This window comes from Ammospiza nelsoni, chromosome 34 (genome assembly GCF_027579445.1).
Source record: "Ammospiza nelsoni isolate bAmmNel1 chromosome 34, bAmmNel1.pri, whole genome shotgun sequence".
In the NCBI taxonomy this organism is placed as follows: Eukaryota; Metazoa; Chordata; class Aves; order Passeriformes; family Passerellidae; genus Ammospiza; species Ammospiza nelsoni.
Genome location: NC_080666.1, coordinates 1972220 through 1986964, shown reverse-complemented (window position 1 = coordinate 1986964; position 14745 = coordinate 1972220). Strand labels below are relative to the sequence as shown.

Sequence of the window (14745 nt, the reverse complement as noted above, 5' to 3'; positions counted from 1 at the left end):
TACAGATTGAAACCATTAAAAATACTCTTGCTGCATATTCACTTGTTATTGCTGCAGAGAAAATTCAGACTACAAAGCCCTGGAAATATTTGGGATGGACTCTGATGGATCAAATAGTAATACCACAAAAATTGGAATTACAATTGGACATTAAAACTTTACATGATGCACAGAAGTTGCTGGGAGACTTACAGTGGCTGAAGCCTATTGTGGGAATACCAAATCATTTACTAGAAGCCCTACGGCCTTTGTTGAGAGGCGTGGACCCTACTACTCCTGTACACCTGACAAAGGAGCATCATCTTGCCTTGCAGCAAATTAGTAACTGTGTACAGCAAGGGTATGTGTCTCGTCGACAACTCGACCACCCCATCGACCTTACTATCTGGAATAGCCCTTGCCACTTGCTTGGTGCTCTCTCTCAGTTGCAAAAGAAAACGGGGGAGATACGGGTGTTGGAATGGTTATCACCACCACTACAGCATAAGAAAACAATATCTTCAAAAATTGAACAATTGGCTGCATTAATCAAAAAGGGGCGTCTCAGAATTCTTGAAGTGGATGGTAGAGAACCTGCTACTATTAGATTGCCTATGGAAAAAGAAACCTTGGACTGGTACTTGATTAATTCAAAGAATTTACAAGAAGCATTATTAATGTCACCTGCTAAAGTAGAGACTAGTAAATTAGTGCCTAGAGTTTTGCAATGGATGACAGAATGGAACTGGATTACTCGACCTTTGAGAGAAGAACGCCCCATAGAAGGAGCTATTACAGCCTTTACAGATGCAGGAAAGAAATCAAGGCGTGCTGCTGTTACCTGGCAAGAAAAGGGACAATGGAAGCATCAACTCCTCACAGCAGACCCTGCAGATAGCTTACAAACTTTGGAATTGTTAGCAGTAGTATGGGCGGTATCCAACTTACAGGAGCCTTTAAATGTGGTCACAGACTCTATGTATGTTGCAGGAGTAGCCAAACGAATAGAGGAAGCAGCAATTAAGGAAGTGAATAATAAACGATTGTATGAGTTACTGATACAGTTAAGGAAGGCTTTACGAGAAAGAAATGCAGCATATTCTGTGATTCATATTAGAAGTCATAAATGGTCTGAAGGTTTAGGAGAAGGGAATGAACGTGCAGATAAATTGGTTACCCTACCCATTGATAATTCTTGTCCTATTGCCTCACGCATCATAGCAGCTCGCTGTAAAGCTGATTTGCCTTCAAACTTATCTCATGCTATACCTGTGAGCAAGGATGCTGATTTAGAATTAGATCAGTATATTCAAAAATTAACTCAGCCTTACAATAGACAATCTAACAAACCAGGGAAAAGACAGCGAAGAAAGGAAAAACAACGCAAGCAGAAGGAAGAAAGGGAGAAGCAAAGCAAGCAGAAAGAAAAATGAGGTTTGTTCTTGTTATACTGCTCAATGCTGTAGCAAGTGAAGCAGTAGGAATAACACACTTTAGTCAACCAAGGGAAAATTTATGGGTGACACTTGCTAATCAAACTAACCAATCATCACTTTGTCTTAGTCTTGGAGGAGTCACTAACCCATTTCGAACATGCCTGGTGGGACTTCCGGTGTGGTCTCCTGGAGAATTTTGCAGTTTGATAAACAACCAAACCTTATGTATGTCTAACATGTCAAACATCACATTGCCAGTGCAACAAGGGTATACTGCAGGTCAGAGTGATGGCTATCGTCAATGCTTACTAATCCAATCACTTAACACCTCTTTGCATTCTCCTCCTGAGGAACTGGATCTTTTTGGAAGTACAAATGCCAGCGTATCTAACACTACAGCTGGTGGATGGTTTAGCTTCAGACTTTTGGGTGCTCAGAATTTAAACCAACCTAAAGAAACATGGGCCACCCTAGATTCATCCCTGAATGTGAGTGAATTCTCTCCACAGCATTACAATCAATGTAACGGCACAAATATCACAGCACCAATGAAATTACCCACAGGAATATTTTTGATTTGTGGAGACAGGGCGTGGAATGGCATACCAGCTAAACCACAGGGTGGACCCTGTTATTTGGGAAAATTGTCACTGTTTCACCCTAATGTGTCCTTGCTAATGCAGCTGAGTCAAAATTCAAACAGGAAGAAACGTAGCATACATGACTTAGACTGCAGCAAGATAGGAGATCCACGGTTTTGGGGCACATTCAAACAGGTGGTGGTTTCAACTATCATGCCAGGAGGATCTGCCAATAAAGCTATGAATTTAGCAAAACAATTAGGATGCTGGGCAAGGGATGAGCTGAACAAGACATCACAAATTCTAGACATGTTAACTGCAGATGTGCAGAGTGTTAACCATGCTGTTTTGCAGAATAGAGCTGCTGTAGATTTTTTGCTCTTAGCACAAGGGCATGGATGTGAAGAGTTTGAGGGAATGTGTTGCATGAATCTGTCTGATCATTCAGTGTCCATTCACACTAAGATAAAAGAATTGCAACAGGGACTTCACAAACTTAAGGAAGAAGATGGTTTAGGAATTGACGAATGGCTTAAAGGCTTAGGACTTGGACCGTGGTTGAGGAACCTTGTGATCTATGCTATAGGCCTGCTGGGTGTAATCTAACTGTTTTTGCTTATTTTGCCTTGTATCTTTAACTGTATTCAAAACATGGTCAGCCGTACAATAGCAAAAACATGGCAAACTAATCTCCTTGCGCAAGAAGAAAACGGGGAAAATGTGGAGAGTATTATTAATAATTGGTTAGCTGAGAAAGGCCACGCTGAAATAATGCCGCTGGTTAAGCTGAAGGAGAAAAGCCAGCAGTCAGCAAGCTAAAAGGAAAGGTCAGCAGTGACCTTGCTGCAACATGAGGAAAGGGAGTAGAGATTAGTCCTGAATATATCCTGAGAATATGTGAAAAGTATCAAAAGTAGAACCATAAGGAATGCAGAAGTAGGCGTAGGTGCTGATATGTAACTAACCAATCCTGAGCTCAACTTTTGCAATATGTATGAAGCTCATTATGAACTGTATTTAACCCGCCGTACTGATCAATAAAATTGGGCCTGTGATGATCAAACAGATGTCTGGGTCTCCTTCCATCAACAGGAGACAGTTGATGGACTGTTGGTTTGTCCAGTGTCATTGGAGAGGTGTCACTGTCACCCTCCAATCCAGTGTCACTTTTGGAAAACTGTAAATGTTGGAATCAGAAAATAAAATTCCCCTTTTTTCTTCACCTTGAGAACAACGATGTGAGCTTGTGTTCTTTCATTTCCTATAGCGACACTCCTGGGCCAGCGACTCCGTCTGAGTGGGGCCTCTCCCAGCTGGGAACTCTCCCGTTTGCTGCACTTGGGGATCCCCAACAACGACGGAGCCTGGGCCGATCCCCCCACTCCTCCAGGCTCAGCCCTTCACCTCTGGGGAGATGCCAAAGGATCCACAGTGAGCATTCCCTTCCCTCAGGGCAATTGCTCACAGGTGCCTTGCACTGACTCTTTGTGTCTGTGTGCACGCAGGAGTGCCTGTGCTGGGGAAATGTGGCAGAAATGCTGCTCTCCGAGGGGTTGGAGTGCCTTGGATAGCTGAATCAGTCAGGCGTGTAGGTAAGGTTAAGTCACAAGGTCTAAGTGAAGTTAAATGCTGCTAAAGAGTATTTAACTTCAATTATAACCTGTGACTTAGCAATTTAAAAGAGGACCAACACTTAACAATATTTAACTTAGCTTATAACTTATATTAAACTTCAAAACTTAGCAAAAAAAAAAAACTCTTAGCAGCATTTAACTTCACTTAGACACTTGACAGCCTCATGGAACCAAGGGGCCATTGTGACACTGAGGGGACTCATGAAATCATGGAGATCATTGTGACACTATGAGGCCCCATGGAATAAGCAAAGCATTGTGACACTGCAGGGCCTCATGGAACCAGTGAGACCATTGTGACCCAGGGGGTCCCCATAAACCAAGAGCACCATTGTGATGCGCTGGGGCCTTGTGAAACCAAACGTCCTTTGTGACACTGCAGGGCTGCATGGAACCAAAGCTCCAGGGTGACAGAGAGTGGCCTCCTGTCATCAATGGTCCATTGTGACATGGTGGAACCAAAGAGATCATTGTGACACTGCAAACCCCCAGGGTTCGAAGGTCCATTGTGACATTGCAAGGCTCATGAAAAAGAAGAGTCACATGACATTGTGGGACCTGGGAAATCACGGAGACCATTGTGACACTGCAAGGGCTGATGGAATCAGTGGCACCATTGTGACACTGTGGAGCCTTCTGGAACCTAGGGGCCATTGTGACACTCTGGGACTCCATTGTACCAAGGGTCTATTGTGACACTGCAGGTCTTCTTGTAATCAAGGGACCATTGTGACACTGCTGGACCCCATAGAAACAGGTCACCATTATGGCACTGTGGGGCCCCATAGATGCAAGGCACCATTGTGGCAGTGTGGGGCCCCATAAAACCAAAGGAACAAAGAACAGGTCTGGTTGGTTTGGCCTCCCAGAGGCCACCTGACTGGTCCAGCTGACCCTGGTATGTTGAGGATCTCTTCTCATCTGCTGCTGAAGCACGGGGACTCCATGCTTTCCTTCACATGGCAAAGAACTCTCCTCCTCCAGGAACCCATGGTCAGATTTGGGATTTCTCCTCCGAATTTCCTTATATCCAGGGATTCTTCCCATATGAATATTGCCAGTACAAATCTGGCTGCAGTGGTTTCTCAAGGGTCACTTCCCATCTGTCCCCAAAACATTGGGGAAATCTCTGCGCTTTCCTTCCTATGGGAAAGGACTGTCCTCCTTCCCCAGGTGTCCATGGCCGAGATTGTGTTTTCACCTCCAAAATTCCCTAAATCCAAAGACTGCTCCCAGACAAAATCTACCATTCCTGTCAAGTCTGGCTGGCCTTGGCCTTGTGAGGCTCTCACCAGCCTTCCAAACACTGGGGCTCTGTGCTTTCCTTCCTATGGAAAAGAACTGCCGTTCTCTTTCAGGCGCCCATGGCCAAACTGGGGTTCCACTTCCAACATTGCCTGTTGTGACAGACTGGAGGAGATTTTTGGCTCAAAACATTTCATGTGTGAGGGAGGAAGGGGCAGGTCCAGCCTTGACCTGCCCTGGAACCCCAATCCCCCCAGAGCCTCTATCCCAGCCCAGCAGTGTCTGCCAGTCCCTGGCACAGCACAGGCAATGCTCCACAGCCACCTCTGCAGCCCCAGCCCAGCTCCTGAGGGACCAAATGAGCCCAAGGCCCACCTGAAGGAAGGGCCCAGGGAGACCAAGGGGTATTGAAGACTGATCACAAGGCAAGGACACATCTTGGCCCTACCTCCGCTTGGAATTTCCACCTGAACAGTGCTGGAATCCAGGAGTTGGTAACTGTGTGTGTGCTTCTCTGCATCTTTTTGCCTTGCTCTCTTTCTGTGTCTTCTTCTGTTTCTGTGCTCCTGCAAATTTTGATTAATATTAAATGGAACAGGCTTAGAATTTGTGAAGTTGAATGGCTCAAGTCAATGCTTTGAGAAGTGTTTTATGTTGACTTAATGTCTGTTGTGATTTGAGATGAGAAGAATTTTCAAAAGTAAAACTGTTTCGTGTAAGTGACAATCTGTTAAACCACTAAGATACTGAACACGTCTCTGTGAAACACAAATGTTAAAGATGTAAATGTCCAGGAACCTCCTCTTTCTTTTCCAGTCAACAAAGAAGCAGCAGGCCCTGGCCCTGGCCCCCATCTCAACCAAACCAAACCAAACCAAACCAAACCAAACCAAACCAAACCAAACCAAACCAAACCACACCAAGCAACCCTGCCATGGGCTGAGCCCCTGCTCCCCTCCCCAGGCTGCCCCCCACCACATTGGCCCCATTCTAATCAAACCAAACCCCAAGAACTACCAAACAGGAAAACAAGAGGCTACAAAACCCCAACCAGAACAAAGCAAGACACAGCTATTGAAATCTTACCAAGTGCCCTCCCCCCAACACAACTAAAACAAAAAACCCCTACAACCTACAACCCATACAAAATAACCTTACAACTAAAAACTTAAACATAAAAAAAAGCCAAAAACCAACCATAAAACCAATTGTAGCACAACACAACCACGACTTCCACCACAAGTTACAGGCAGGCCAGATGTTAACCCTTTCAATACTTCAATCCTCCCTCGAGTTAAAAAAAAAAAACCAAAATGCAAGCATATAAAAAAAAAATGAAACCATCAAAGTCAGTAAAGAAGAAATGAAATCCTAATTTAAAAAAAAGAAAAAAATACCTTAATCTTAAAACTAAAACCCTCCTATAAACTATAAAGAAAAAACTCTTTTTCTTCACAAAACTATTTTAAAAATTCAAATTTGTATCAAACAAAAACCTCCATGCTAAAATAAACTAATGTTAAAAAACCTGCAATTTCATGAGAAGTTTAAACAGGGAAAAAAAGTAATTCAGTATCCCCAAGAGAAGATCTCTATTCCCAGACATAAAAAAATTTAAAAAGTAAATAATAAAAACTTTATTATAACTCGTGTTTAAAACAATACCCCACAAGTCAACATGGCCCATCAACAAGCTGTAAAAAAAGCTGGTAGCTATAAAGACAACTTCACAATAACGAAGTTCCCCAGACAACTGTTATCCATGACAAAATTAAGTACCACCAAAAAAAATTTCCTCCTGTAAAAAACCTCCATAATCTTAACAAGAAAAACTTATCACCCTAAAACTAAAAAAAAAGACAATTCTAGAAATAGTAAACCACTAGAAACTTTAAGTTTAGTTTCTTTATAATGTCAGGTTAAAAAAAAAAATTGTAAAGAAAAATAAAGTGTTCTGAAGAATTTATTTTAATTCTTACTACCTTTTATCTTTTACTTGCTTTTAAAAAAATTTTCTTTATACCCTTTTAAAATTTTAAGTCTACTTTACCTTTCTTGTAAACCTATCTCACAACAAAATAAACATATAAATAATTAACCAACACTAAAACCGACCACACTCATCAATCCATTAATTAAGAAATCTCAAGATGGGAAAATTCTTAAATTAACAAACCAAAACCACTACAATGTTATCATGTTATCATTAACCCTTTGCCAAAGTGTCTCTGATTTTCTAAAGCTGCCAGTAAAGGCTGTTTGGTTGTTTTGGGCTCCTGAGAATCTCTTATTGGTATTTCTGCAGGGAGTCCAACTCAGAGTACAAACACAACTGTAATTCCTTTTAAATATTTCCTTGAGAGAGGTGTTTGGGGAATGGGAGTCAGGGCTTGTGTGTCCTGCTTGGCCCAGCCCAGGCCGGGCTTTCCCAGCCACATTCCTCACTCCATTTCCCAGCTGGAGCCGCTGCTGCCTCTGAGTTGTGCTGCCCCAGCCCCAGGGACGCTCTCCTTGTCTGCCCATTCCCCCACGGTCTCTGGGCAGGGATGGCCTCAGTGGGGGCTGCTGACATCCTCAGCACCCTGGAGGCTGCTGCTGAATTTTCCTGCTCCAGAGGCTTGTTCAGCCTTCAGCTCTTGAGTGCAGGAATTCAGTGTCCTAGGGCTCATTAACATTCAGAACACCTAAACAAGCCAAGCCTCTGGGGGTAATTTGATTTAATTTTCAAATCTTTTGTGGTAATTAGACGAATTCCAGTAGTGTATTCAAGTTGAATAGATTCTATTTAAAGTGACAGTGAGAAAAGATTTCCTAGGTCCAATTTGGGTTTCTTCTCCCTGTTAATTTATTGATATGTGCAATCTCCAGCTGAATCCAAGTGCCTCCTCATGCAGTTTGAATAGATATGAAAGTCAAGACCCTTCATGGCTGACAATCAATCAGACTCTGTCCCTACATCCACCCCACCATTTCCCCCATTCAAGCCCTGGCACTCAGAGCAGCCTTGTGCAAATCTGAGCTCCCTCCAGCCCAGGCTGCACCTGCAGCTTTCAGCTCCTTGGCTCCAACTCCCACCTGCTTTCCTTGGAGAAGGAGCTGCCCGAGACACAGAGGGATGTTCATTTCTTGTCAGCCAACAAAGCCAGGGGAAGGCACAGCTCCATCAAATGCAAAAGTCAGTCTTGTCCCTGGATCTACCCTGCACCTGATCCCCACAGCCTCCCCTGTTTCCTTCATCCCTCCTTTGCCAGGGACTTTGTGGGACAAGGGAGCTCTGCTGTGGCTATGGAGGAAGGTGGAAGTGCCACCACTGGAGTGGGAAGCACAGCTCATCAGAGTTACTGTCCTTTGGGGGTCAGGAACTGATGAGGATCAGAGGCACGGAAAGATTCTCTTCATAACCAACGGACCACAGTTGAACAGGACATAATTTAATAACAATCACGCTCTTCCCTGAGCTATGTACAATATCCCAGCAGCATCTGATGAGTCCACCATTCACACGTGATTTCCATACTAAAATTAATTTTATAGAAACGTGGTTCTGTGATCGATATAAGCACAATTAATTTCTTGTATCAGGATGCTCGTTCTGTAGTGGGGACAAAATAGCTCCAACAATTCCTGATTTGCAAAGCTGCCAGTGGTGGATGGAGAAGGGAAGTCAGGCTGCTTTTGGTGTTGAGGAAATGCTGAAACCAGCCTGACTCATTTCATCTCCTCCTGTCCTGGCTGATGTCTCCTCTTTCCCCTTCCACCCATTGGCTTTTGTCTCCCACCAGCCCCCCGGTGAAGAGCCTGGCTCTGTGTTCTCCATCCCCTCCTCGCTGGCACTGCCAGGCTGGCATGAGGAGCCCCTCAGCCCTCCCTGCTCCGGGCTGGACAAGCCCAGCTCCTTCAGCCTCTGCTCACAGCCCAAGGGCTCCAGCCCCACCTTGGAGGCCCTTCCCAGCCCCTGCTCCAGCTGCCAGACATCTTTCCTGTCCTGGGGAACCCAGATCAGGCCACAGTGACCTGGATAATCCCCGTCCTTGATGTCCTGGTCACACAGCCCTGGCCCCTTGTCCCCATGTCAGGCTCTGGGGTGGATCCTGTGGAACATCCTTTGGTGGAGGCTGTGGCTCCAGGTGGGCCGGGGGGATCCCAGGGGACAGGGACCTTGCTGGGCATGAACAGCATTGGACTTGTTGGGAGAAACAGTGAGGGGGAGCTGGGGCAGAGTGACCAACCCAGTGACCTGACACAGCCCTGCTGGGATATCACACAGCCCCTCTAAGATGTCACAGCCTGCTCTGTGATAGCACAGCCCATTCTCTAATGTCACACAACTGGTCTCTGATATCACAGCCAACTCTGTGATGTCATATTCTGCTCTGTGATATCAGATCTGTACCCTGTGGTGTCACAGTCTGCTCTGTGATTATGTCTATGATGTCATACCTGCTCAATAACCTTACATACTGCCCTCTGTGATGTCATAGCCTCATCTGTGACCTCATGTTACCAGATGATAAATTGTCTACACCAGGTGAGCTGACACCTGGAGCTTGTTCTCCAAAATTCCAAGCCTATGGAAGCCACACAATGCCCATTGTGTGAGAAGGGGAACAGCAAGTTCACCAGCCTCAGTGTCCTGCCAGGTCTGCCAGGCCCACGGGAACATTGGGGTCCATGACCACCAGGGACCACCAGAGAGACCCCCAGGACAGAAGAATGCATGCAAAAGGGGAGGGGAAATATGTTAATTATTTTGGGGAAATTATTATCATATGTATGTCTAGTCTAGGACAATCAATGAATATGTGTGCAAAATACAGAATATAAACAGAAACTTTTCTGTACTCAGCCTGCACAGCTTTGGGAGGAGCTCTCCCCTATGCATCCAGCTGAATAAAGAATGCTGCTTCTTAATGCTACATTGGTGTTAAGGAGTTTTCTGTTTTACTAAATTTTTGGTAACAGTCCCACTGCCAAGGAAAGCTCTGTCTGCTGCTGTTCACAAACAGAGAAGGGCTGGTGGCAGATGTGGGGCTCAGAGGCAGCCTGGGGCACAGTGACCATGAAATAATCAAATGATCAATGTTCTGTGAAAGAAGGAGGGGCAGTAACAAAACTTCTGCACTGGAATTAGGAAGGGTAGACTTTGATCTATTTAGGATGCTGATGTGTGGAGTACTAAATCTGGTACCGATCTTTTTAGGGGACACAGGCCTTAAAAACCAAGGGATACAGGAAGGATGGACAGATTTCAAGAAAGTAATCTTAAGGGGATTGAGGAGCCTCCTCCAGTGTGGCAAAAGATGAGCTAGTGAGGAAAATGACTGGCCTGGCAGGGCATGGAGTTTTTGTAGGAACTCAGGGAAAAAGGGCCAGCAACTCACAAAGTTTTTAAGCATATTGTTAGGTTATGCAGGAAGAAAAGTTGAGAGGTGAAAGCTCAATTAGAACTTAACCTGGCAGTTTCTATAACAAGAATAAAAAATGTTTTTATAAAAAGTTTATAGCAAAAGGAGGGAGAAGCAGAACCACAACCATTTATTGATTGCAGTTGAGAACAGAGTAACTGCAGATAAGTAAAAGACTAAGCTACTTAACATCTTGTGTCAATTTTCAATATTAGGACAGGCTGTCCTCAGGACAAGTGTTCTCCTGAGCTGGTAGATGGGCACAGGGAGCAGAACTGCCCCTGTAATCCAGGAGGAAGCAGCTGGTGACCTGCTGAGCCACTCCCATGCTCACAGGTGTCTCTGGGAGCAGATGGGATCCATCCCAGGGGGATGAGGGAACTGTGGATGATCTCCCCAAGCTGCTCTCCATCATTTACCATCAGTCCTGGCTCAGCAGGGAGGTCCCAGAGGGCTGGAGGTGCCAGTGTGGGCCCATTGCCAGGAAGGGCTGGAAGGAAGATCTGGGGAACTCCAGGCCTGTCAGCCTGACCTGCGTGCCCAGCAAGGTTATGGAACAGATCACCCCGAGTGCCATCACAGGGCACCCACAGGATGGCCGAGGGATCAGAGCCAGCCAGCATAAATTTAGGGGTGGCAGGTCCTGCCTGACCAACCTGATCTCCTTTTATGACCAGGTGACCCACCTATGGATGCAGGAAATGCTGTGGTTGTTGTGTGCTTGGACTTCAAAGCCTTTAAAACCATGAGCCACGGAATTCCCTGGAAAAACTGCAGCCCATGGCTTGGACATGTTCACCCTTCCCAGGGTAAAGAGCTGGCTGGAGGCTGGGCCCAGAGAGTGGCGGGGATGGTGCTGCACCCAGCTGGTGTCCAGGCACTGGTGGTGTCCCCCAGGGATCTGTGCTGGGCCCAGTCCTGTTTAATATCTTCACTGATGATCTGGCTGAGGGGATCGAGTCCACCGTGCACAAATTGCAGATGACACCAAGCTGGGTGTGAGTGTGGATCTGCTGGAGGGCAGGACAAGAAGACACAGCCTTAAGCTGCACCAGGCGAGGTTCAGGCTGGGCAATAAGAAGTTCTCCACAGAACAGGTGAGTGGGCATTGGAATGGGCTGGCTGGGGAGGAGGTGGCAGAGCCACTGTCCCTCTCCAGTGGCACTTAGTGGCATGGTCTGGGTGACAAGGCAGTATTATGGCATTGGTTGGATTGAATGATCCCAAAGGTCTTTTCCAGGCTTTTTGATTCTTTCATTCTGTGATGACTGGGGGACACTGGGGCCATTGTGACACTGCAGGAACTAATAGGACCATGGTGACACCATGCAGCCCCACAGAACCAGGGGTCCACTGTGGTGCTGTAGGGCCAAATGGAACCAGGGAGTGTATCATGACACTCTGGGTCCTCGTGGAACCACAGAGACCATTGTGACATTGCAGGGCCTTGTGTAACCAAGGAGTTTCACCATTTTGACACTGCAAAACCAAAGAGAGCATTGGGGGACTCCAAAGCCCAGCAGAACCAAGGGGACATTGTGACACTGCAGGGCCTCATGGAAGCAAGGGGACATTGTAACACTGCAGGATCCTGTGTAACCAAGGGACCACTGTGACACGATGGAGCCTCAAGGAATCTGCAAGAACGTTGTGACACTGTGTGGCCTCGTGAAAACAAGGAGTCCATTGTGACACTGAGGGGAGTTGTAGAACCACAGAGACCATGGTGACAGTGTGGGACCTCATGTGACCATGGGACCATTGTGACACTCTGGGGCCCCATGGAACCAAGAGGCCACTGTGAAACTGCAACACCAATGAGAACATTGTGATACTCTGAAGCCCCATGGAACCAAGGAATCCATTGTCACATTTTGGACCCCCATGAAACCAAGGAGACCATTGTTTCTCTGCATGGTCTCATGGATCCAAGGAGACCAGTGTTACAGTGCAGGGCCTGGGATAATCAAGAGGCCATTGTGACAATGAGGGGCCCCATGGAACACAGGACTTCTTTGCAGATGACACCAAGCTGGATGTGAGTGTTGATCTGCTGGATGGTAGGAGGGCTCTGCACAGGGCTTTGGACAGGCTGGATCCAGGGCCCAAATCAAACAAGGTGAGGTTGAACAAGAGCAAGTGCTGGGTCATGCACTTTGGCCACAACAACCCCTGCAGCACTACAGGCTGGGGACAGAGTGGCTGGAGAGCAGCCAGGCAGAAAGGGACCTGCAGGGAGTGATGGCCAGCAGGCTGGACATGAGGCAGCAGTGTGCCCAGGTGGCCAAGAAGGCAAATGACTCCTGGCCTGGATCGGGAATGGTGCAGCCAGCAGGAGCAGGGCTGCTGTACTCAGCATTAATCTGTCCCCAGCTCTGCACACAGACATTGCTGCTGCAGCTCCAGAGAAGGCAACAAAAGGGCATCTCTGCAGAAAACTCTGCTGGGAGATCCTTTAGTTCTATTAAAGCCACCAACAGTGCAGCTCCTCATTGACACAATATGTGGCTCGAGGGAAGGTGGAGAAAAAAAAAAAGAGAAATGGAAAAACAATGCTTTTATTTTATGGACAATATTGAAAAACTAAAACACAGGGGAAAAAAAGAACAAAGCCAAAAGAATTATCAAAGATTATTTATATTACAAATTATTTATATTATCTAATAATTATATTACTTAGCCTGTCCCTGCTGCAGCCCCGGCACTGCCACCCCAGGACTGTGCCCAGCCCCGAGAGCACTCAGGCCCTGCAGCAACACCAGGGCCACCAGGGCAGCGGGACAGGGCCACGGCAGCAGCACTGGCAACACCAAGTGCTGCTGCTGCTGGGCACAGCTGCTGTGCCAGCACTGATCTGCCCCCAGCTCTGCACACAGACATTGCTGCTGTAGCTCCAGAGAAGGCAACAAAACGGCATCTCTGCAGAAAACTTTGCTGGGAGATCCTTTAGTTCATTTAAAGCCACCAACAGTGCAGCCCCTCATTGACACAGTCTGTGGCCACAAGGAAAGTGGAGAGAAACAAAATGAGAAATGGCACAAGGAATGGCTTTACATTGTTGACAATATGAAAATATTAAAACAAAGGAAACAGATCTCCAAAATGAAACCAACAAGAAGTATCAAAAATGAGTTTTATTACAAGTGGTTTGCAGAAATTGACCAACAGTTAAATGTTTCTGAAACCATGCAGTCATCAGTGTCCACACTGCAGCCTTGAGCTCCTGATTCCTCAGGCTGTAGATGAGGGGGTTCAGGGCTGGAGGCATCACTGCGTACAGAACTGACAGGGCCAGATTAAGGGATGGGGAGGAGATGGAGGGGGGCTTCAGGTAAGCAAATGCTGAAGTGCTGACAAAGAGGGAAACAACAGCCAAGTGAGGGAGGCAGGTGGAAAAGGCTTTGTGCCGTCCCTGCTTCGAGGGGATCCTCAGCACAGCCCTGAAGATCTGCACATAGGAGAAAACAATGAACACAAAACAACCAAATACCAAACAGACACTAAATGCAATGAGCCCAAGTTCCCTGAGGTAGGATTGGGAGCAGGAGAACTTGAGAATCTGTGGGATTTCACAGAAGAACTGGCCCAGGGCATTGCCCTGGCACAGGGGCAGGGAAAATGTATTGGCCGTGTGCATGAGAGCATTGAGAAAGGCACTGGCCCAGGCAGCTGCTGCCATGTGGGCACAAGCTCTGCTTGCCAGGAGGGTCCCGTAGTGCAGGGGTTTGCAGATGGACACGTAGCGGTCATAGCACATGATGGTCAGAAGTGAAAGCTCTGCTGAGATGAAGAACACAAAGAAAAAGACCTGTGCAGCACATCCTGAGTAGGAGATGTTCCTGGTGTCCCAGAGGGAATTGTGCATGCCTTTGGGGACAGTGGTGCAGATCATGCCCAGGTCGCTGAGGGCCAGGTTGAGCAGGAAGAAGAACATGGGCGTGTGCAGGTGGTGGCTGCAGGCTACGGCGCTGATGATGAGGCCATTGCCCAGGAGGGCAGCCAGGGAGATGCCCAGCAAGAGGCAGAAGTGCAGGAGCTGCAGCTGCCGTGTGTCTGCCAATGCCAGCAGGAGGAAGTGGCTGATGGAGCTGCTGTTGGACATTTTCTGTGTCTTGGCATGGGGATCTGTAAGAAAAGTAATCATGGAATACTTGGGTTTGGAGAGCACTTTAAATATCCCAGCACAGCCTGTGGGCAATTTTCCTCCACTGCCTGCCCAGGGCTCTGCTGCCTGGAGCTGTCCCTGCCAGCAGCTGCTTCCCTGTGCCAAGGGCTGGGCCCTGCCAGTGCTACCAGAGCCAAGCCCAGCCCTGGGGGCTCAGCTCTGCCCTGCAGACCCCTCCCAGCTCTGGCACTGCCCAGGGGCAGCTCTGGCTCTCAAGGCTCTGATGGCTCTGTAAGAGCAACCCTGAGGAGGCTGAAAAAGCAAAACTGATGCAGCTTCTTGGGGGCCCTGTGCAGGTTT

General features: G+C 47.0%; 1 protein-coding gene across 1 annotated transcript; it reads right to left on the bottom strand.

Moving 5' to 3' along the window:
- Positions 1 to 13401: 13401 nt before the first annotated feature.
- Positions 13402 to 14406, bottom strand: LOC132085957 (olfactory receptor 14J1-like). Its single transcript, XM_059491420.1, has one exon. The coding sequence runs from the start codon at positions 14380 to 14382 to the stop codon at positions 13402 to 13404; it is 981 nt and encodes a 326-aa protein (XP_059347403.1). The 5' UTR covers positions 14383 to 14406.
- Positions 14407 to 14745: the final 339 nt, after the last annotated feature.

What these genes read in the sequence shown, in the direction of transcription:
- LOC132085957 (XM_059491420.1), bottom strand. Translation starts at nt 14,382, where the DNA reads ATGTCCAACAGCAGCTCCATCAGCCACTTCCTCCTGCTGGCATTGGCA.